At 39.6% G+C, this 23,628-nt stretch overlaps 1 protein-coding gene across 4 annotated transcripts in view; it reads left to right on the top strand.

The window, feature by feature from the left end:
* Positions 1 to 23,628, top strand: part of EML1 (EMAP like 1) — a 124,346-nt gene that overhangs the window by 19,749 nt on the left and 80,969 nt on the right. For 3 of the 4 annotated variants that reach the window (XM_054161855.1, XM_054161854.1, XM_054161853.1), the window contains exon 1: positions 2,405 to 2,589. The exons of the other annotated variant lie outside the window; for it this stretch is intronic. In XM_054161855.1, the coding sequence (XP_054017830.1) occupies positions 2,463 to 2,589 (127 nt within the window). In that variant the 5' untranslated portion in view covers positions 2,405 to 2,462. Of the gene's footprint in view, positions 1 to 2,404; positions 2,590 to 23,628 lie in introns of those variants that run through there. 4 annotated transcript variants of the gene reach the window in all.

Genomic DNA, 23,628 nt, shown 5'->3' with positions numbered 1-23,628 from the left:
TTTTAGCTGGAGTGCCTACACTTCTTTTGCCTTTACCTCGAGAAAAGTGAAGAACGGCATAGGAACCGCTAAAAATCCATAAGGAGCAGCCCTGGGCTTCCTTGTATGTATGGGCAGGGCTCAAAATGCCCTTGACTTGACTGTGCAGCAGGGCCTACAGACAATTATATATTGGGGTGGGGGGGAGAAGGAAAGTGTCCATGCAGAAGTGGTTACAATGGGGTCCTCAGGCACTCTTTGTTCTTCCAACCCCTGTTCCCATGTTTCCCCTCACCACTTCTGCAGGGATCAGGGAGATTTCATCTTCTGATATCCTAATCCTTGCTCTGGCCAAAATCCCTTGACTTCAGCTCTGGGGATCATGATTTAATCCAATAACTTAGCCAATAAATGGAAACCAGTGAGTAACACAATATTGGTTTTATCATTACATTCACCATTTGAAAGGCTGCAAACTCTTTATGATTTGTGACAGATCATCCCATTAATGCATTTATAAAGAAGCAAAGACATCTCCATTGACAACATTTAACAATTTTCTCCACTTCTTTGATGACTATTCACTTTGAATGGGAAGTGCTTTTCCACACCATTGAAGCATAGCTAGTACATAACCTCCAAGTACTCAGAAACGCTGAGGTGCTACAAGAAAGGCCACTTAAGAGAGGCCATCCACTCTTTGTCACATGCTGCCTGGCATCAGAGCCTGTACAGCTCCCTGTCTGCAGCACTGCTCTATCACACACAAATCGGGATGAGATGTGTCCCATGGCATCAGGAGTGAATTGGAGATATTTCATCTGCCTTCCGATTTTGCATGATTACCAAGTGGATTTTACATTCAATTCCTTGTATGAAATTGGTGGTAAAACCTAGGCAGGTCTAACCTTGTTTCATAAGCTTTTATTGGATAGCAGAAACAGTGTGTACTCGACTGGCAGCAGGGGATACAGAGGATGTAAATTGAGAGGCTGATGTTCAAATCCAACAGATCAGCATAAAGCCCTCAAGATATTATTTTTGCTGCAATTACAAGTAACAGCTATCAGGAAAGAAAGGGCAGAAGACTTGCCATGCAGTGAACAGAAATGTTTCTCTTCAGTTGTTTGTGTGACTACTGCAGACAAGGATAAATAGTTGTTACTGTAAAGCTCTCAGTGACAAATTGATCCCCATCTGTGTTTCTATCTGTCTCTAGCTTTTCATTATGGGAGACAGTGGTGGGTCATCAGTGTGGTCATTTTAAGCTTGGTAAAAAAACAAACCAAACCAAAAAGATGCTGATTTAAGAGTCTCCTTGTGTGACCTTTGGTTATATTCTGAAGTGTTTCTCACACAAACGGTCCCAGTTATCTTGATGCTAATAGGCAGATAGATGGTAGAGACTATTTCACTGTGACTGTTAGAGACTGGAGACGAGGAACAAAAGCTCCTTTCTGAGCGCTGCCCATCCATCTCAAATGCTCTGAATCACTTCACCTCATGTGGGACTGACTGCTTAGGAAAAGCAACAGTGCCATCTTTTTACCACGTTTACAGGATCACAGCCTTATGATACACAAAGCATTACTCACTCCAGCTGATTCCATTAATGCTGAAGACGCAGGCTTGCACTTACTCTGTGCAAGCTGTAGAAAAGGCTCCTGTATGAGAGGATTATGGCTACAGTTCAGATGCTCAACATTTCCTAGTAGGAATATTTGACAATGAAGCAATAGCATCATTAAGAGCTTCCAATGTATCCGTATCTGCTTTATTTCTTCTGTTAGAGTCTCTGTAGGTTTTTTTTTCTTCAAGGCTATGAAGAGAACTAATTCTTTCTGTTCTCGACTTCTACAAAACTAGTTATTTAGGACATACAGAAAAAAGATCTCAGGCTCAGTTATACAACATAATTAACTACCAATGAAAAATGGCAATGCACTGCTATGTAAATGTAAGTGGTAAACTGAGCTGCCCAACGTGCCTGAGTATGCTTGTATACAAACACAAGATCAATCTGGCATAAATTGCATGAACTATGTTATCTTGCATAAAAAGAATTTCCCAGTTCTGTGCATTTTCAATTGTATCTAATTTATGCATTTCTGAGTATGTAGTGTGTGTTGCTTGCAGCTGAAGCAGGTGTATCAGCTCCTCTCCTCTTTAAAACAGAAATGCAGTTGGATATTTCCATGGATAGAAAAAGTACTTCTCCAGGTGATGCCAGGTTTAAAAACCAAATGGTTTGACAAGTCCACACAAGGCATCAAACATAACCCCTCCAAATTACATTTTTTTTAATTGCAGGGCATGTACTCTCCCTTTCCACTGACCTTGCCATCCTAAGCGGGTTCTTATGACATCACCTTAATGCTGTAGCTTAAAACCAGCTTAATTAATTCAGTGTCTGTGCATTGCTGCCTGCTGCCATTGTAACCTTCACATAAATAAAAAGAAGATACAGCACCCAGCTGCCTCTCATGCAGAGCCCTTTGAGTCCCGGACATAGCCCACCAGCTGCTCCAGGGGCATCACTGAGGAACATGAAGTCCATCCCTGAGGAACCGGCCCAGGCAGACCACAGTGGAGCACCAGAGTTCTGTGCAGGTCACTCATTTCTTCCATTACTTAATTCCACATTAACATGAGGATTACTTTGCATTTTATAACAGCTGGGATTTTAACTCCATCTACAAAGTAATTGATTTTCCTTAAGTGTGAGGGTGGCTCAGTGTTATGTAGTACGCTGACAAGGTTAACTGCAATAATGTTTTCTGTGGTCTGCATATGACATTGCAAGAAAGTGTCTGTTTCTGTGTTGTCTGATTTTAAATACCATACTACATCAAGAAAAATCATCCTGCCTCAGTGCTGAGCTCTGAATGTCTTGTAGACTTATTTCTCTTAAAGTATTACCTGTTCATGGTGTTTTATTGCAAATTTAGAACAGAATATAGTTTTCCTTTTCCCTCAGTAGAGTCTGGAAGGTAGACAGATGGCAGTAAAAAAAGCACTACAAGTCTAAAGCAAGCTATAATGCCATTAATGGTTTAAGTTACTTTAATAAGAAAGGATTTGTTGCTTACTATCTTGAGATTATACATAACTGTACTTTCAGTCAGTAATAAAAAACAATCAAAATACCTGATTTTAAATATATTTCATTTTCCTAGGTAGTAGACTTGTAGATCTTTTATATGTTAGTCATTATCTAACAAACATAATCTCCATCCTGAGATCTGTTATTAAAATTTGTGGAGAGATTAATCTATGTAGATTAAATAGCTGTATTGTCTTTCTCACTGCATTGTACAGCTTGGCAGCACACCCTAACACCAAAACCAGATTTAAAAGAGAAGAGTGTGTTGCATTTCTGCTCAGCCCCAGAAGTACCAGCTCTCCCCCACCAGAGTACATGATCTGCTGTTTGCACATGGCAGTGACTTTATGGTCTGCAGGTAATCCCAGGAGGTGCTGCTGGCAATTGTTGTACACCACCAATGCCTTCAGCAGTCCTTCTGTTCACAGTCCTCAATCCCACAAAGCTGCCCAAGTCCAGCAGTTGGCACCACAGCAGCAAAGGGTGTTGTCTGAATTATGCATGTATCAGACCTGGGTTCTGCACAGTGGGAACAGCTTCAAAACCCCTTCTGACAGCCCCATCACTGTATTATATAGCATGTGACTCATTAGCTGTGAGCAGCTGAGACAGCTCAGGAAGAAAGGTGCTTTGGGAGCTGGCTGCTTTGTTCAGAGAGAGGTTTAAAGATGTTATGCTTGTTCTTGTGGAATAGGCTCATGCACAGTGAAGATGGAAGAGATCCATTAAGGATCCAAGACACTTCATCCCAGCACATGCTAAGTGCAGGACTGTGTCAGGGATCCAGGAGCTATTGAAAGATAGAAGTACAGTTTGATCTCTGTAGCTACCTGAAACTATCCAGCTTGGAGGCTGAGTGCCAGGGTTTGTGGAAGAGCAGATATTTTTCCTTTCTAACAAAGACCTTTGAGAAGATCCTGTGTGATGTATGCCAGTAGTCTATAAGTGATTGAATGAAGAATCCATTCTCATGGGTTCTTTGTTCAAAATAAAGAGGTAACATAGTTAGATGTGGATAAATGATACTGCTTTTAATCATACTGTTGGAGTTTATGTTGCCTAGCATGTGCTGGAAGGGAACCCCCAGCATGTCAAGCATGTGGGAGTAGTTCGGGATAGTGGCTTTTAGTGGTTACCACGAAGCTGCACAGGGACCAGCCATTCTGGGTCACATCCTGCATGTGTTCTGTTATTGACATTGAGCTATGCATGCACCTGGGGTCAATTCTCTGGCTTTTACTGCATACTGATCTTCTCCCCCTAGCTGTGTCATCCTCAAGATGTTTTTCCATCTCCTTTAATCAGATTAACCAGCTGCTCATGCTCTCAGGACACTAACTCTGTACTTCAGACCTTGGTCTGTCTTGCCTTCATATTTACCCTTTCAACAGCTGTGTGCTTGAAGCAAGGAGATTGTGTCCAATTTGACTTGCTGGAGCAACTATATTCTCTTCTCTGTGAGAAGGCCCCTTTTAGTCCCCTTGGACATGCTGCACTTCATCTGTGAATGGGGCTTGAAGTGGTGCCTTCTGTGAAGAGATGACAGGGACAGACCTGTACCATGTGCTTCATATGGTATTATCTTCCAGAGCAATTTAAAAGATGCTTGCCAGTAGACAAGATTATTTTTTTAAGTCCTTCACAGTGACACTGGGCACTGTGGGATCATAGCAAGTGATTGATTTGGTATTTCTGAAGAGGGCAAGCCACAACCACAGCTAAGTTCCTGCATTTTAGCAAAGATATAGTGAGGAGCTAATTTGCTGTAAATATGGGGGGAAAAAAAAGGGTAAGTGAAAATGTCCATGAAGATTTCACATACTTAAATGGACTCTGTTCTCTTACTTTGATTTTACAATGACCTATGTCCAGTAATGCAAGCCACATTTTTCATTCATTCGCAATCCATATGTATCACTAAATGTGTACACAAATCACTGAATAAATGTTTCCATTATTGTGTTTGTAGTCTGGAAAAAAGGATCCAGTAAACCTCTGAATACTATTAAATATATCCAGACTGGAACATAAAAGGCCTTTCCATGAATATTTGAATTTTGAGATGCCTGTTATTCTGTTGTTAAAGCAGACCTGGAGCTAATTGCCAATGAAATCAGCACTCGCTGTACCAATCAGATGATCAGCAAACAGCTAACACAGTGTTTACAGGACGAAGTCTGAGCTTCACTGTGCTCCACAGCACCTAGAAGCAGCTGCTATCACTACTTTTCTTGCTGTTATTCTCCAATATCTTCCAGTTTTACTGCAACTGGACTTGCAAAGCAGTAATTACTATGAATATGCATGTATCTTCCCTTATAAATTATTTCTGACACGTGTTTTAAACAGGACAACAAAGATATATCAACTGGGCAGGCATATCAACTAGGCAGGCTGTAATTGTGTGGAGTTCTATTTTATGAACCAACCTGGGTCTGAATGTCAGGTATTTTTTACTGTGGCATTCACTACAGCACTACAATATTGATTGTGTCCCTGTGAAAAATAAATACCAGTTCTCATATAGGCTTGTTTGCATGAAGCTACTATCTGTGACTGTGTCAGTTGCTATATTGTTTCTACAACAAATATAAGCTGCAGAAGATAGATAAGATACTTGTACCAAACTTCTAACCTGGTCATACCAGAGCTGAAAGCATAAGCTGTTTTACAGTTGCTGTGCTTGTTTTGTATAGTTTTGGCATGGTTTTACATTTGCTGTCTGATTTCTCATAGCTTTGCATATGTAGCACTGTGCTGCAGGTATATTTGCACTTTAGAAAAGCTGGATATATGGTGACAGGGTCCCTACCCATTTGCCCTCATCACTAAAGATTAAGCTAGTCTATTATTTAAAAGGAAAACTAGTGTTAAACTAATTGTCTGTATATTTAGAGTTTTCTTTTTGCCTAGAAATTACAATGTTCAATGGCTACTTATGATAAAAAAAAAAAAAGTGTGTTTTTATCCTCTAATAACTATAAAACATGTTTTTTTGGAAACAAATGGTGAGACAAAACCACTGTCATTTTACAGCCTAAAAGGCCTTTTGGAAACACAGGTTTGTGTGGGTGCATTTCTCAGAGGGTGTCTTTAGATCTAGTTGCTGAAGGAAAATCATGAAATGGATGTTCTTCCATTCTTTTATATATTATGAGCTTCTTTTGACAGCTTTTTCTTAAGTGCATTTCCTTTTCTTTTCATTTCACTTCTAAAACATAGATGATACCATGTGGGAACAGCCTTGGTACATTTATTTACTACTTTTGGCTGATAACTTTTTCACCGACTCAGAGATATTTCCACTCCACTCAGCCTTCTACGTTCAAGACACCCTGCAAAAATTCAAGTTTCTTTCATGTTCTGCTGAGGTTCTTACTCTATGTCTCTTTTTAGCATCCTCACTCCATAGATGCATGTGGCAGTGTGTCATTACATTCCTAAAAAGTGCTCAGCTGACTGGGGTGGGAAGGATGCTGCAAAGCCCTGCCCCACAAATCCCTGCTTCTCTGCTTCAGTACAAGGAAGCACCATGACGTTCTCCCTCCTGACTGGAACCATACCATCAGCCTGAGCATGTCACCTCATGTGAACTCCTCCATTATATAAAATGAGGAAAGAGGTTTTAATTTATCCAAGAAGATCCCTATGAAAGAAGTTTTATGTCATTTCACCGATTATGAAATCTCAGCCATGAAACTCTTATTCAGGCAGAGCTATTGATGGGATGATCCCTATTACAACTAGAATTTTTTTCCCCCTCCTAATAACAATGAAAAACCTGCTACATATTATTACATTTTGAATGAGGGCATCTATGCAGTAGGGTTTTAATGATCTCATTGTTGCCAAGTTTTGCTTTCAAAATGACAGTGGAACATTTTTACCAGGCCTATTAGGTAATGCACACAACTTCTGGGCACAAATTCACTACCTCCTATTCAGTGTACTCCCGCTAGACCTTGCCAATGACACAGATGTTCTCTTTCCATAAATTCCATTAACCATGGTCTGGAAGTGGTAGTTTTCATTGTTCTGTTCATCTCTTCTTTGTATGCATTTGTTATAGCTGGTCATTACCCTTAAACAAATAGCTTTCTGTCTAATTTAGCTTCTATTTGAAATAAAATTTCAGAGGAAAACAGAAAAAGAAGAACATTTTCTGCTCTGGGCTAGTTTTAACCCTATTGCAAGCATCCAGAAGATATTTGGTGTTTAAGATGGGAAATTTTGTATTGTCTCAACTGAAGGATAAGAAAATGTTGGTTTCCAAATTTCAGAACATGGTAGTTATACAGATTTTGCAATACCTGCTTCTTATAGGCTTATTTCTATTAGGGTAGTTTGCATTTTGTCAGACTAGAAGTGGAAATATGAAAATTTTTGAATCTTCCCAGTGATACTTTCCCTAGGGCATTAACCACTTCGTGTTTTCCAAAGACTTAATAAATACCTTTGAGTCCAAATCAGTTTTGCAAAAGTCTTGCCCTAAGAAAAGATGTAAGCCTCATCGGTGACTAAAATTTGAGCCAGCTCTTCATGTCTCACACAAATGATTCCCATAGAGCATCTCACTCAGGGTGGATGCCTGAGAGAATATCAGGGCTGCTGTCACTGTTAAAGGCTCCTGTGAATCCTCTGCCAAGGAATGGCAGATTCATCTGTTTTAGTGGATCCTTTGGTCATTTCTGTTCTATTGCCTGTCTTTCAGTATTACTTAAGAAACCGTCCTGTACTAACCAGAAGATTAATGACATCACCTAATTGGTTTTGCTGTCCTTAGAGATGATGGGCCAAATTAATCCCTGTTAGAGCTCCATTAATCTTTAGGGATTTACACCCAGGATTAATTTGTCCCCATGATACTAATCACTTGCTGTGTGGTCTATGGAAAACCACTTTGCATGTGAGTTTTCCATCCCAGCTGGAAAATGGGGGCAATAACACTGAGTTCAGTGAAGACAAATGATTCAAACACTCCTACAACTGGTTAAAATGGAAGATGCTTTTTAATACAATGCACATTTTGTTTCTGAATGTTGGTTTCAGTTTGCATTTGTTCTCTTACTTCTTAGTGAAACTTGGATAGGAATGTTGCTCTGTGGGGGTATGAAGACTCCTGGTATTCATACAGAATAAAGTCTTGGTACTGTAGAGCTTGGTGGGAATTTATGTGCTGATTATCCCAGGCTTGGCCATCACAGGTTTTACAGAAGTCATACATGCACACCCAGAGGCGGAATTTGGCCTTTCTCATTTCTGCTTCATTTAGGCCAATTTCTACAGCTGTTCCCCAGTGACAATCTCACTGAAGATAGCAGGAATTTTGCTTAAGTAAGGATTACAGGACTAATCCCTCTATCTCTGCTCATGTTTATTTTGGCAGTCATTTAGATTGGAGATCTCCGGAGCTCCCTAGCTCAGGTTCTCTCTATTCTGCTCACAAGACATGCATCTAAATGCACCGCTCATAGATTAGAATAGCAATTGCATTTACCAAGAGGCTTCTGTATTTTCAGAAAAATGTCCTGGTATTGCCACCAATTAGTTAAAACTGGGACTTCATGAAGATAATAGAAAAGAATCTGTTGATAAGGATTGCAGCAATTTATTTTAGCTGGCACCCGTGCCAGAGGTGAATAACAAGCAATCCATCAGTTAGATGATGAAAAGTATGCTTGAGTTTTACAACTCGTTCCCTTTTCATAACCCCAGGCACTGTTACTCAACCAGAAAATATATATGTTGAAATCTGTTCTTCTCTATTTATGCATATTTGATGTGCTCAATTGCCTATATTAGCAAATATATATATATAACAAAGAACTTAAAGAATCAGTTGTTGCAGTCTTTTCTAGCAGGAAACTATACAGTCAGATTTAATGTTCTTAGCAAAAAAAAAAAGGTGCAGTGTGTTCAGTAAAGGAATAATTACAGGGTTTTGATCTTTATTTGATACAGCACCTTTGAGCAATTTACAAATTGCTATGTAAGACCAAGTATTTTTCAGCTATCCATTTTATTTTACAGCCAGTGTTAGTAATTTCTTCTTCATTCCAGATATATAAAATGAGAATTATAGACCTACTTACTGGAATTCCAACAGACATGCTTAATACATACTGAAATCTTTGTCAATTATTTATTTGGATAGGCAAGGAAAAATATTTTTAAAGTTTAATGAAGCCAGCAGTGATACACAGTTTCATGTTGCTGAGCAACAATACTGGTGGCCAGCATTTTTAAGGTAAAAGAATACAGTATAATCATGTTGATGCCTCAGGGCTCCGTTGTACCTCCCACAGTAAAACTCAGGGGAGCAGGATCAAAGGGTGTAGTGGACTGCTTCAGCTCACTGAGTTTCTCATGAAGAAGCATCTGTTTGCAGGTCAGAAGGAGAAGCTTGAGGACAACCCCAAAACTCCACTGGTCGCAGAAGCCCGTGACGAAGGAAGCTCTCACCTCCTTCAGGGCAGAAACAATTGAAGTATTTGAGTAAATTGAAGGGGAATCTTGAGATGTACGTAGGAAAAAAATGAACTCTTTAGAGAGAGTAGTTAATCTGGTGTTTCTCAGAGTTCAAGGATAAAGAAACATTAAATGAATTAAAAGGCAGAACATGAATTTGATTGAAAGAAAGGCATTTGCACAATGCATAATTGATCCATGGAATTAACTATGTCAGAGTCCTACTGAGGCCAAAAGCATAAAGGTGTCAGCATATGACTAACACTAATGCAGGCCACGCAATCATCATAAGCTGCACAAGGCAGATTTTATTTTTATAGGGAAAACATATATGTATGTGTGTGTGTGTATATATATATATATATATATTTTCATTCTTTCTGAGGCTAAATAACTAAATAGCAAAACTGGGGAGAAGATTCTTCTGAGGACAAGCTACTTTTTAAATACTAGTTGAGTGGCAAGCTGATGACCACATGGTACTCAGCCAGAGCACAGGTCTGGGTTATTCTGGTAGTTGTTGTACACACAATGTTCTGTAGGAAAGTCTTCCCGTGAGGTGGCTCTTGCCTTGGGCTGCTTCCTTTGCATTCTATCCAAGTCTAAATTTGCTGGGACTAGTGTCCATGAGATGGGAGCCTTCATACAGGGGTTCCCACAAGCCTGTGTGGCTTGACAAGTGAAAGACGAAGCCTTCACACTTGGAAAGGCTATGGAAGTTGCATGCTGACTTGACTGAGTCTGTCCAAACATGTTCGTTACTGATAAATGCAGTTCCAGCTGCAGGGCGGTCCCACAGAGAAAGGTGAAGAGCTGGAAGGAGCAGAGCAGAGTGCTGTTGTTTCCTTCAACACCAGCTTCTGTTTCCCACTGATAACAGAGGGGCTGAAAGCATGCAGCACTACAGCTCCTTATTTATTAACCACATCCCCCAATAAATGCATGGGTGCAAAGGAATGTCAGATTATCATCCTCAGTTTGTGTCTATTTCTGAAGTGTGTTCTGTGCCTACAGCGAATTGGTTTTGAGTGTTCCTTTTTCTGTAATGCCTTAGTCATGTTCCCACTATTCCTATACCCCACAATATTTTCCTATTGCCATAGTAACAGCCTATGAAGAAGGCACAGATGAGCAAATTCCGGTTTTTACTGAACCCAAATTGCCTACCAGACTGGACCTGTGGTAGAGTTTGTCTTACGTCAGTCATGTGGTATGAATTAAAAAGTGCTTTTTATTTTGAAGAGAATCATAGCTCTTTTCTGACACAAAGGTGATGTTGTCACCTGTCTGATCTAAAAGTCCTCCCACCAAATCATCCCAGTTGGTCTGATTCTAAATCTGACTCTATAAGTAGGCAGTGATTCTATGTCTGATTTCTCACAGAGCAGATAAATTACTTTGACTTGCAATAATAAAATATATGTTGCTCACTTGCATTTGTGTGTGCACATTCCTCCCTCCCCCCCTCTCTCCCTCTCCACCCCCCCCCCCCCCCATCCCTTCTGCTGAATTCCTTAAACTTAGAGAGAGTTTGGACTGAATCCATGTTTCTGAACACCTTCCTCTGTTAGACACAGATTCAAATGTCACAGTTTTCTCAAATGTCACACTGTTAGATTTAAGCAGAACAGCAAACCTGAGTTTCATAAGTGTGAAGATACCATTTTAAATTTTGTAGTTTAGTTTCTGGAATCTATTATTAATAGAGTCATAAATTTTATTAATTTAAATGTGTATCTCAGATCATGTGAAAGTCAAATTTCTCTTGTGCAAACTACTTTTGTTAGCACTGTGAAGGGCAAGTCTGGAAAACAGATTGCACAGCCTTCAAGGTTAATGATCATTCTCAATGCCTTTTTAGGAGATTGTGCTCTTAAGAAATATTAGATTAGTGTTCTTTTTGGGGGGAAAGGGAGGAGAGTTTGTCAGAACCCCTTTACACATAGGTGTTTGTAAATGAAAAGAGAGGCATAAATATCTTTCATCTAATACAAGGGAATAATATAAACACACCCAAAGATTCAGTTCTGTCCCTAGCAGTACTTAGTGGCATGAAGATTGATACAATCTAGGCTTGCTTTAAAATATTTTCAGGTGTGCTGATCTGTTCAAGAGCATCATGCCCAGAGAGAGGTTTCCTTTTTGTACATATTTGCCTGCTAGAGAACAATTACACACCTCAACTCAAAGCAAATACTGCACTCAGTGTGTATAGCCTTTTTACTTCATCAGTTTGTCCACATTATAGGAGGGGATTCAAAAAAGGGAATGGAGTGAAAAAAATAAAATCCCAGACATCTCATATATTGTTTTGAAGGCAGAGAATGAGGACCTCTCATCATTTCACTATTGCAACTGTAATAGTGATTTTTTTTTCTCCAAGTTTTGACTCTGCTTTTTACCTTCTCATAAGAGGGAAAGGGGCATTAGGTCATTATATAATGAGCACTAGCAAACTGTGATTACTTCAGATTGGCCTGGCTTGACACACACCCATGTGAGAAGAAAGGCTGATTCTCCATCACTAGCCCCCAGAATAGTAGCACCATATGCATAACTTGATATTATTTTTTGCATATTTGCTTTAATTTTTGGTAAGACATTAACTAAGCTGTTTTCTTCATCAGCCGCTCTTGGGGGGATGGTAGGAATATATTGCCAATGACTTAAATGTGGACAAGACTTCATCTCCTCAGAAGAGAAAAATAGAGCAATGTCCTAATTTCTATTACTCCATATTGATTGTAACTGAAGTAAAGTGGGATTATTTGAAGCACTCCAGCCAATTACTTGTGCACCTCATGTGAGAGAAACACCACCAAAATGCCCATGGATGTGGGTCTGTGGTTACCATTTTCCAGAAATCTTAATGGGCTGGGCATAACTAGGTGACATGGATCACAGAAAACCTAGTCTGGAAAAGACCTTGAGAGTTCATTTAGGCAATCTGACCCAAGGCAGGATCAGTTATATCAAATCTAATAGGACATGTATTTGTCTAAGATGATCTTAGAGATGTTCCATGGATTCTCTGTAACTTCCTCATGCACTAATCCCAGTGATTTACTACCCTTATAGTTGGAAAGATATTTTTATTCTAATGTCTAATTTGAATGAGAATCTTTCTTGGTTCAATTTAAACTGGATTCAATGCTCCAATTCAGGTGTTATTAACGATGAAAAGGGCAGAAGGATTTCTTCATACATTTTCAGGATTATTTATCCATCACAGTAGGATATTTGTCTTTTTCAGTCTGCATAACATAGATGACTCAATGTTTGGTTTGCGGTCAACTCTTGGTCAAGCTATTTGCTGACCAGTTATTATCCACGTTCCAGCAGATAATTCCTGTCTAAGTGTAGTCCCTTGCACTGGTCATTAGTACATTTTATCTTGCTTTTACAATAGTTCCTTCAAGCTGCCAAGATCTTTCTAAATTTAAATCTGCCTGTTGACTGGCTTACTTGCAGAGGTCCCAAGCTCCATTACTATGACAGCCTTCTGCTGCCTTTTTCAGTCACTAATGAGAATGTGGACAAAACCATGCAGAATTGTATTTCATATATCTTTCTATTTTGTGTTATTCTTAAGGTAGAATTACCTGTACAGCCTTAATTTTTTTTAGAACAGGTGTTGCAGAGTTCAGGAAGGCTGCATTTTCTTATTTACTTATGGGTGTATCAGGAGTCTACAAAAAGTCTTACTGCAGTTGAGTTTTGTGACACCAACTGCCTTCCCCCTCTCCCACTCCCCCCTTCAAAAGACAAGTGTCATACAAATCTAGTCACTCAGAGACAGTAACTAGCCATCCTGGGATCAGTCTATCCTTTGAATATCATAGGATGAAGTAAACATGCCTAGCTAATTTGAAAAAAAGATAAATAAATCTCAGTACAGTGCAGCCATGAGATGAATCAAACTGCAGACCTAATTGATCCAAGTAATGTCATCTATCTGCTAGGTTAATTCTCAGCTGGATCATTTCCCCATGCAGATCTCTGTACAGCCTAACAAATTGTTGTGGCAGCTAGATGGAGGAGGGCATCAAGAAGGTGGGAACAGAGTGGAGCAGGAACAGTATCAGTATGTTTTCCAGCAACAGCACTGGCTTAAGACATTGATTGAAGTATAGATTTAATAAAGACAGGTACAAAAAAGACATTTATCACTTGCACCTTCCCTGCATCATCTGTTGATAACTGTCTAGCATCCTTGAGTGACCAGGACACTCCTGGCTTTCTTATATACATTTGTACAACGGTATCTTGTTACCTCACTGATCTTGCTTGTATTTTACTTTGTGCTTTTGTCTTTCTGATTCTACCTCAACATACTTTTGTCATTAATCTATACCTATCCTGAAGTATTCAGCCTGTTTTCATATACTTTCTTCTGGTCAGGTCAGAAAGGATCTTGTGATGAAGACAGGGACTTCATTACTGCATTTCCTCTCCTTCAACTACACTGGGATAACTTGTGTTTCTGAGCTCCAAGAGAAAACACAGAAGAATGGGGAGAAAATGAGTTTCAGTCTTTATATGCTATATTTCCTAATTTCACATGGAAGGAAATGGTGAATGAATGGGAGGGCAAACACTCTTCATCAGATGAATGGAAAAAAGTACAAAATGCTAAATTATGTTAAGACTCTCCCCTATAAGAGCAATACCTTTTATACAGTAGAACTCCAAGCAGGACACAGTCCATGGAGCACATGAGCAAGAGAGAAAAGGACATATTTTTTTCTGCAGCTCTCCAGCAGTTCTGATCTGCTGGGCAGAGCTGAATGTAAACAGAAATTTGCTCTGCCTCCAGTCTCTAATTGCAGGATTTTCCACAAGTTCACACATATTGCAGCTGAAAATTGTGAGTCACACATATTCCTTTCCAGCATAAAGTATTATTTACTCCTTATTCTTGGATGATCACCAAATGACATTTGAAAGAGAGAGGTTAACAAAATGTCTTTTTACAGTGTCTTATACAGATTTTTCTTTAAAACATCTTACTGGTACAAAATTAATGCCATAAACTTCTTTGAAATGCATTTTTTTCCTAATTGGTCATATGACACTACATTGCATCTATATTGCTAAACATTTTCTCCTGCTGAAATTATTGCTAAGAAAATAGCTGCTGATATCTTGAAATAAAAGATGTCATGAAGGAGTGGGGAGATAATATAGTTGTGTAAATCTGAAAAATCAGAATCTTGACTTTGCCAAAAAATTGCGTAGCTAAATGAAGTCTCTGATGAACATTAAGCAGCTAGCTGAGTTATTTGTAGTGATTTTGGTCGTTCACCATTGGAATGGGCTGCCCAGAGAGGTGGTGGAGTCACTGTCCCTGGAGGAGTTCAAGAGGGCACTGGACGTGGCACTTGGTGCCATGGTCTAGTCATGAGGTCTGTGGTGACAGGTTGGACTTGATGATCTTTGAGGTCTCTTCCAACCTTGGTGATACTGTGATACATAGTACCATAAGATATATAACAATTTTTCTAACAAATAAAAAATAATGATATCGAGACTTCAGCTGAAGCTGAAGCTGCAAGGTGAGCAGCAGAAAAGATTTGGTCCTTGACCTATTCTACCCACCCCTTAGTCTAGGGGGATTGATTCACCTTCATATGAGAATATTTAACTGAAGACACGGTTTGGGGAAAGGATTCAAAGTTGTTCATTGCAAGATTTCTCAAACATCTGTAAAACATACCGTGAGGTGGTTATGACCAAAACATTTATTAAACAGCTACTGATATGTAAAAGAGCTGTTTAAGAAGAAGAATGCAGTAAGCCCCTGCATGACAGGGCTGTAGGATGATGTTTAAAGCAAGATCCTAGCTTAGGCTGCACAGTGGTCATGAGTGTCCCTTGGCAACCTCCAACCCTTCATCAGCCAGTGCGCACTGCAGGGGTTTTATGTTCTTAATTCTTCTGTTCATGGCTGCATCTGCTTGTATAATTCCTGGCACACAATACATATTTTTCTTTTGAGATACATTCTATTCTTTATTCCAGCATTTATTCCAGAAAGCGGTGGGACAAGGAGGGGTTGAGCAAATGTTGAAAAGACCTTGTATTCTTCTCTTCTTTTTCCTTGAATTATGACTGCACTAATGACAAAATCCTTTTAGTTTCCCTCCTTTCCCTCATCCATGTCTCTGGTTTTCTCTTGCTTCTTTGAAAGCTTGAGAGAGAAATGTCAGGTGGTGAAGTACTTAGGAACTAAAGGGCTGTGTCAGGAAGTGTTTTTAAAATTAGGTGACTTGGTATTCGAAACAAATGCACGATTGTTCTTCATGCTTGGATGGCTGGCAGCCAGGCAGCAGGGCCTGGGCTATTTCTCAGGGCTTCATTCAGACTGTCATTATTACCCCTATTACTTTTTCCCTCTGTCCAGGACTCCCTTGAATGCTACCACCAAAGTGAAGAATGCCACGCATGGCTTCCCCTGAGGAGGATTAGTAATCCTACACCTTGGAATGGCTGGCAGAGGTGTTTTAAGAACAACCAGCATTCTTTCCTCAAAAGTCAATTTTATTACTGTATGGACCTGATTCTACATTTTAAAGCCCGATGCCTATTCATGTTCCTAGAAAAGTCTGTGAAAGCTTCTTTGGTTCAACCATTTGCTTTGTTGCATTCATTTTATTTCTCAAGTTTTACATGTCAAAAGGAGATGAAATGTGGAATTTATCTAAATTTCTGGATATACTTGCTAAGAATAGTTAGAAAGAAACTACTCTGAAAAGCACATGTAATACAAAATTGCTTTGACCACAATATAGGCCTTGGGTGATTGCACAGACTTGAACAAAAATTTTCTCTTCCAAGCCAAATTCTGTTCCAAAGTAAACAAAAGAGTTTAATTCAAAACAAACCTATAGTTACCCACAAAAAACAAAAGCTATGACCTGTGTTGGAAGTGAGGGTAAAGAGATGTTGAAAGCTGTAGGAAAGTATTATTCCCTATTACTTTTCTCTTGAGCCAGAGAAGTTCAGATTAGCTGATGATTTAACTGTTTTCTTCCATCTCCAGGCTGTGTCTTGGGGTATTGTACTAGGAAAGCAGAGGCTGAGGCAACAGAAGCAGTGGAGAGATGACGGTCTCAATGTAGGTGGTCTTGCATTCTGGCATATATCAGAGGAATCTGTGAGTGGAGTGGGCTGAGTTTTCTGCATATCCCTTGTAGGTCATCCTTCCTTCCACCTTCTTGCTCCTTCACCCACTCTGAAAAGCTCATGGAAACTCAATGAGTTTGAACCAGTAGAGTTTCTATTGTGCCCTTCAGAAATAACCCACACTGTAAAAATGGAATATTGTCTTCTTTCTCCTCCTCTTTTGATGGGAGATGGATAAGTAAAACATTAAGATAGGTTAGTTGAGGTGGTAAACAGGCATATGTGATGTCAGGAGTTAAGATTACACTACAACAACTTTCTAAACTTTAGTTACACAGATTAGCTTTTCCAATAAATGCCTAACTAAAAGCAAATGTAACACAAAATGATTAATAAAAGTGCAGTATTTCCCCAATTATCTCTCAAGACACTTGCCATAGTTTAGCAATATCTAATATCTGGGCACATTTCTAGTAATATAAATTACCAATTTCAGTTTGTATTGCAAATGGAAAAAGTGATATAAATAAGATTGGCTTCATCTCACACACATATTTTTATGTGTGCTTTATTATTTACATGGCTGACAGTAAATTTTGTTAGTATGCATTGGTTCCCAAGAGATGTCCATAACGGTGCTGGATCCTAAAAACAATAAAACTGTGACATAAGAAAATGGGAAATCATGAATACCAGGTTTAATAAGGCACAAGTTTAAACCACCTTCCTACTGACCAAGAAATGTAAGCAACAGTGTTGAGATATTTCCTTGTGTTCACAGGTGCTGTGAGTATCTGTCTGCAGAATAGAAAGACTTCTCTCTCACAGTGTAGCTGGCATATATCCTTTGGATCCTGTTTTCTGCTTCTGGGTGTTACATATTCTTCTAAATTGCTACAGTCTAAAACTGGAATTGAATGACTACATTAGCACAATTTTGTTAAAAATACAACGTTTTTTGTGTATACCTTAAATGATCCATTCATTATACTGCTATTTAAGTACCATTTAAAACAAATCTACATTATAGTTTGCTCTAGTCTTTTTCTTCTGTAATACAATTCAGGAGGCATGGATTTATATTGTTGTGGCTATGTCTAAACCAGATACTAAATTCCAACCAAATATGACATAAATGTATGCATAAAATAGAATATTTACTCTGTTTATCCATTTCCATTTATTTTCTGCTCCAAAATATTTATTATAGTAGTAACATCCTTATAACAGAAAAACTAAAGGAAAAATAAATCTGCAGTGTCAGCCATATGCAGGAGGAGGGTGTACGTGCTGCTGGCTACACAAAAGCACCCCTTTTCTATTCTCACCCAAAAGCCTGAACTTTCCTGAGGTTTCAGTTAGTGCAGGAAAGATCCTTCTGCTGGGAAGGAATTCTCTATGGGGAGTGAGTAGGGATAACCCTCTGGTGCCCTGGCAGATGAGCTGGTGAACCTGTGCCAAAACTATTGTACACAAAACCAGAGAAGCAACTCTTAACAGGATGTACGATTCTCCCCCCTGTACATACCTTAAAGAGCTCTGCTACTGTAAGCTTTCAGCCTCCATCTAGGACTGAAACTGCTAAAAAATAGTGTTGTAGAGCTGAGATAGAACTGAAAACTTCATAGGAGTAATTTCCAAGAGTGCACAGACCACATCTTTGTGGTGATATCCATCATTGCACTTCTTCATATCAATTTCTCAGAGTACCAATATCTCAGAAATGCTGCTCCCATCAGCACAGATTGTGCAGAAGGTAGAAAAGGAGTTGCATTCCCATATATCTGTAGTACATTTTGCTTCTCATCAGTTTAGTTGTACTTGTGAGTGTAACAAGTCTGCAGCTGGTCATTACATACACTGAAGTGTATTGAACCCAACTTGCCTCAGGACCTTATAAAACTAAGGGTATTTCTATTGCAGGCACTATGCTTGAAAGCATTTCATAATAAACCGTACAAGTAATACCTTCAGTGTTTGCAGACAGGATAGTCTAATGGCTAGTGTACTCCACTAGTAGTTATTCTGGTTTGATTCTGTCCCTGGCTTCCTGGCGTGACTTTAGCTGTGCCAGATTTTCCCTCCCATTTTTCAAATGAGTAAAATAAAGACAACATTTAGTTCAAAAAGGTGGTGTAAGTCTGAAAGCACCACTCTTTGCAGAGCAGCCTCTTCTCTTTGAATCAGGAGAGTCACAGATGCGCAGAGCATTATTCTTCTCATCTTCAAAGCCTTCTCTTTGTATTTACAAATTAATCAATCTGTAAAGCATTTTTTCTTTTTCCTGGGCAGTATGATTAAGAATACTCTCATTAACTATAGGGAAAATTCCGTAATTCCAATATATGTCATTCAAAACAACGTGATGTATACATATTGCAACATATTTCCATTTGGATTGTAAAACATGCATACCTTTGATGGTTTCATCCCACATTTGTTACATTGTATTTTTAATGCGCTCAGACTGTGCTGGCATAATGGTGATCCTCCCCTTATGCCCCATCTTTCCCACATGCATGAAGCATGCTTTGTAGTGACATTCATGAAGACCCCTGCTGTGACTGAAATGCTGGAGTCCTGCTATTTAGAATGAACAATTATTCCAGCGGTTGAAGTGTTTTCACAAAGGGGACTGGGCAGCAAGGCACTTCTTCCTTTCCTACCCCACAGTAAGAAAGAAAATCCTTATGTGAGCTTGTGTTAGGGCCCTGACAGAGAACTCCACTCTAAATCCTGGAGATAGTCTAGTGGTGAGGAAAAGCCACTCTGAAGAATGAAGACAATTATTCACCACATGAAATTCCCTTAAAAAAAACCCAAAATATCTTTGCTGCTGCTTGCTGAAGTGAAAGGGCAAACAACAACTAAATCTAAATCAGGATTTCATCAGACTTTAGGCAGCTATATCAAAAACTTAAACCCAGAGCTCCTGTCTGCTAAATGTTGATCTCATTTTGCAAGTGCCTAAATGCCAGGTACTGGCTCTTCCTTCCCTAGAGCTACCACTGTGCATAGCCTGCTGCTTCTGGGCATCACCACTGCCCAATGCTGTGAAATGCATGTGCTCTGACACTAGCTTCCTCACAAAGCTGGTGATGAACGTCTGGAAGAGGTGCCCCTTTCTTCTGCTTTCTATCGGTGATAGATGCTGCAGAAAAAAAGCACATGCACGGTACTTTGTGCTGTGGATTGTAGTTTGTGGCCAGGCACTAACCATTGCAGTGCTTCAGCTTTTTAATGGGTAAAACCTCTACCGTAAACAGAGGAAAAGCAAAACTTGAACAAACACACAACTTGAAACCTTCCAGGCTCAAGCAGAGACTGGCTACAGTACTAAGTGCTGAAGTGGAAATACAGTGAGCTACAGAACTGAGCTGAGCTCCCTTTGATCATGCTGCAGTAAATGTGACCTATCAAATGATTGCTAAAGAGCTTGAGGGGCTCTTCAGAAGTTAGTCATGGCAAAATAGATGCTATAATTATATCCACTGATAAATTTTAGCAAAACCAGCACATCTGCTGATAGTACTAGACGCTTTGCCCGATATCTCTAGTTACAAACATGTTCAGCATGCATAGCAGACATCCAAGATTTCCTGATCTGTTCAACATACACATTGCACTGACCTGAAGGAAGAACCTTACAGCCTCTGTGGTGAACTGAGCCTTCACCCCCTTGAAACTGCAAAGAAGGTCGCACCACACCTGATGCTATTAGCAGCTCTCCACAGTAGGCTTGGCCACTGACATCCACATCCCTATGTCTTTCCCTTACCAACTGACATCTCATTCCTCTGCTGAGGGTGATGACATTTATCACAGTCCCAGGTGTCAGGTGTGAGTAGACTGTCCAAACCTTCATCAAATACTGGGAACAACTTGATGATGTCAAAAGAGCAGCCACAGAAATTACCTAGATGGGAAAGTTCTTCTAAAGTCCTTCTCTACCAGCCAGGCAAAACACAGTTGTATCAGGTTTTTTCTCTCAACATTACTGCTAAATGTAAACATAATAGGAATAAGATTTATCTCATCAGTGTTTGCTGTTTTAGTAGATTTTAAGAGGATAATGTAACTCAGATTTGTTTCATTTTGACATGTTGACTTGACAGCTTGCTCTCGACTTTCTTTCGAACCCTGTTAGCTACAATGTCATAATACTATAGAATTCTGTACTGCTGAGAGTTATGAACTACAATACTTCTGCTATGAACCTGCTGCAAGGTATTTTATTTACTAGCAAAAGAGATAGAAGTTAAAAAGCAACAGAAATGCACAAAAATTATTTTACTATGGCCTTTTAACAGGGAGTAAAAATAAGGTTTCTTTGTTCTAAAGTTGAAATACGAACTCCTGAAAATTCAGCTAGGGAGAGGTAAAAGCTGTTTCATTCTCAGTTAGCAAATAGTAATTTGTATTGCACTACTCAATACATATGCAACTAAAATCATTAGTTACAAAATACAGATTTCAAAGATGTAAGACCATACAGAGTTTCTGACACTGCCAACAATAAGCATGCTCAAACATACAGTGGCAACACCCCTCCAGATGCACCAGTCTCACTCACTCTATTACTGCTCAGGATGCCACGTTCCCACCTTTATGATTCCCCATTTTCTTATGCACTGGCTTTGATCTGTACAAATTATTAAAGCCATAGTTTACTGAAAAAATGGACAATAAAAGTGTTTTCATTGTTTTCCTGTAACAGCATAATTTCCAGAGGCACATTAGCGCATCCTTCTGATCCATTGTCCCATTGTTCCCACAACCAGACAGAATTTCTTTTTCATTTTGTGTCGTGTGGTGCAGTTTAGCATAACAAGATTGTAACAGGTCTCAAAATCATTGCAATTGAATTATGAAATGGTTTTCTTTTTTTAACCTTTGCCCTCAGAATATAATGGAATCATAACAGCACCTAGAGACTTGAGATGAGATCATTTTCTGTCACATCATTGAACTGATTTGCAGCATGGTAAGCCGATAGGCTTCTCTGACACCCTCACAACTAATTTTGGTGGGTAATCTGTTGTAAAGTTTTAAATGTTGTATCTTCCTTTAACACTGCTGCATTCAGATCAGGTTTAGACTTGAGTTTATAAGTAACTTCTAATTTCCGCTCTCCAAAGCGGAGCTGCATCGCCCCTTTTTGCCCTTTCTTCTGCTTTAGTAGGTGTCGTAAAAATTTACTGCTCTGATCTCTGTAACATTCTCACTAACAATACATTTTTTTACTACCAACATAATACTTTTGGTTAGCATAGATTTCAGAGATTTATTCACCAAAACTTGCACACCTGAAGGTACAGGTTAAGCTCATATTGACATCTTATGGCAAGCACACTACTTGTGCGGAAACTCTCTAGCCCATGGAAAATGAACATATTAAAACACTTATCAATCTCTAAAAGAATAACCTGATCATGGATGGCAATGATGTTTTAAAATGAATTAAAATATTAATTAAAATTTGTATTACAAATGAGCTTTTCTGTTATTGTTAACTTTTGACAAAAATCTCATGCATATATATGTTTCTGCATATAATTTTGGTAGAACATTACAGCATCATTGAAAAGTTTCATGGCTTACAAATGAAAAGGCCATGAGAAAACCTAAGGGCTCTCAGCTAATTTTAAAGATGAGAAAGAGTCATGTCTCATTTAAAATACAAAGAAATTCTATAGTTTTTGGTATTTTTGAAGTAGTTTTCTCTTCCTTGCTTATATATTTTAAAATCTATATAGTTAAGCTACCACAAATTGCTGTTATTTCATAGTCCACAGCTATAAAACAGATACAGGTAAGTATCTGTGTTGCAGATGACTTCATCTCTGATACTGGCACTGGCAATTCAGGAGGGAGCACTTTTCACTCTGCTTTAATATGGAACAGATACCTCTACCTAATTTTTAAGCATATTTTGGTGTTAGCACTACCATCATTTAGTGGTTGGTGAAAAGACTCATATACTGAACTCATGCCTGTAAACGGATCCACATGATGGAACTGCCTCTGAAAGGTCTGAGACCCGAAGATAGGCTTTGTTACATGTTTTGGCATTTTTTCAAGATGAAAGGTTGCTATTGATATGCAATGCGCTATTTTTCTTGTGCACTTTGTGGAGCGTAAAGTAAAAATGCCATTCAGTCACTGAACACTCCGACATCCCTAGCACAGAAATGGAAGCCCATTAAGGTATAAAATAATTTTACAACATTATTAGCTAGCGGTTTTGTACCTCATCTCACCATGAATGGGCACTATAAATATACCTACACACACAAACCCCCTAAACAGTTAAACATGTATAAATCAGCATAACAAATTACAATACTTTTTGTTTTTGTATTCATTACAATACGGACAAATCTGTCCCGTAGCCAGTGGAATCGCCACTGCAACCAACAGAGGACATAATGTGCGATCACACGCAGTCTGTTGCTTCAGTGAAAGAAGCCAGAGCAGCACCAGCCAAGCCAGCAGCGAGCAGTGTCACTGCAGCAAAGAGGGATGCTGGGGCTGGGCACTGCGCTCTCCAGCCAGCAGCCTGCCTCAGCAGCCACTGCCCTTCTGCCTCCGATTAAGAGATGCTGCGACCTGCAGTTCCACCCGGCCGTACTGCTGGCTTGCCTCCCGAGCCCTTGCCGGGTACTTTGGCACGCACGCAGCAGCGGTGGCTCTATTCCACCTCGCCTCGAGTAGGACACCTCGTCTCACTGGCTCCCACGGTCAAGCGGGAAGCAGGGCCCCTCGCCGCGGCACGGGCAACCAGGACTTGCCTCTCTTTTGAACGAGGGCCGGGTTTCAGCGACGCGGGAGCTCAGCTCGTCCACTGAAGAGAAATGGCCGCGCCGGCCCCGCGCCTGCCGAAAGACACGGCTCCTCGCTCACCTCGCCGCCCCACGGTCCCCTCCGCCTCTCTCCGCCCGAGAGAGCGGTGC

Source organism: Dryobates pubescens, chromosome 5 (genome assembly GCF_014839835.1).
Source record: "Dryobates pubescens isolate bDryPub1 chromosome 5, bDryPub1.pri, whole genome shotgun sequence".
Classification (NCBI taxonomy): Eukaryota; Metazoa; Chordata; class Aves; order Piciformes; family Picidae; genus Dryobates; species Dryobates pubescens.
The sequence above is the reverse complement of the archived record's forward strand: the minus strand, read 5'-3'. Positions and strand labels throughout refer to the sequence as shown.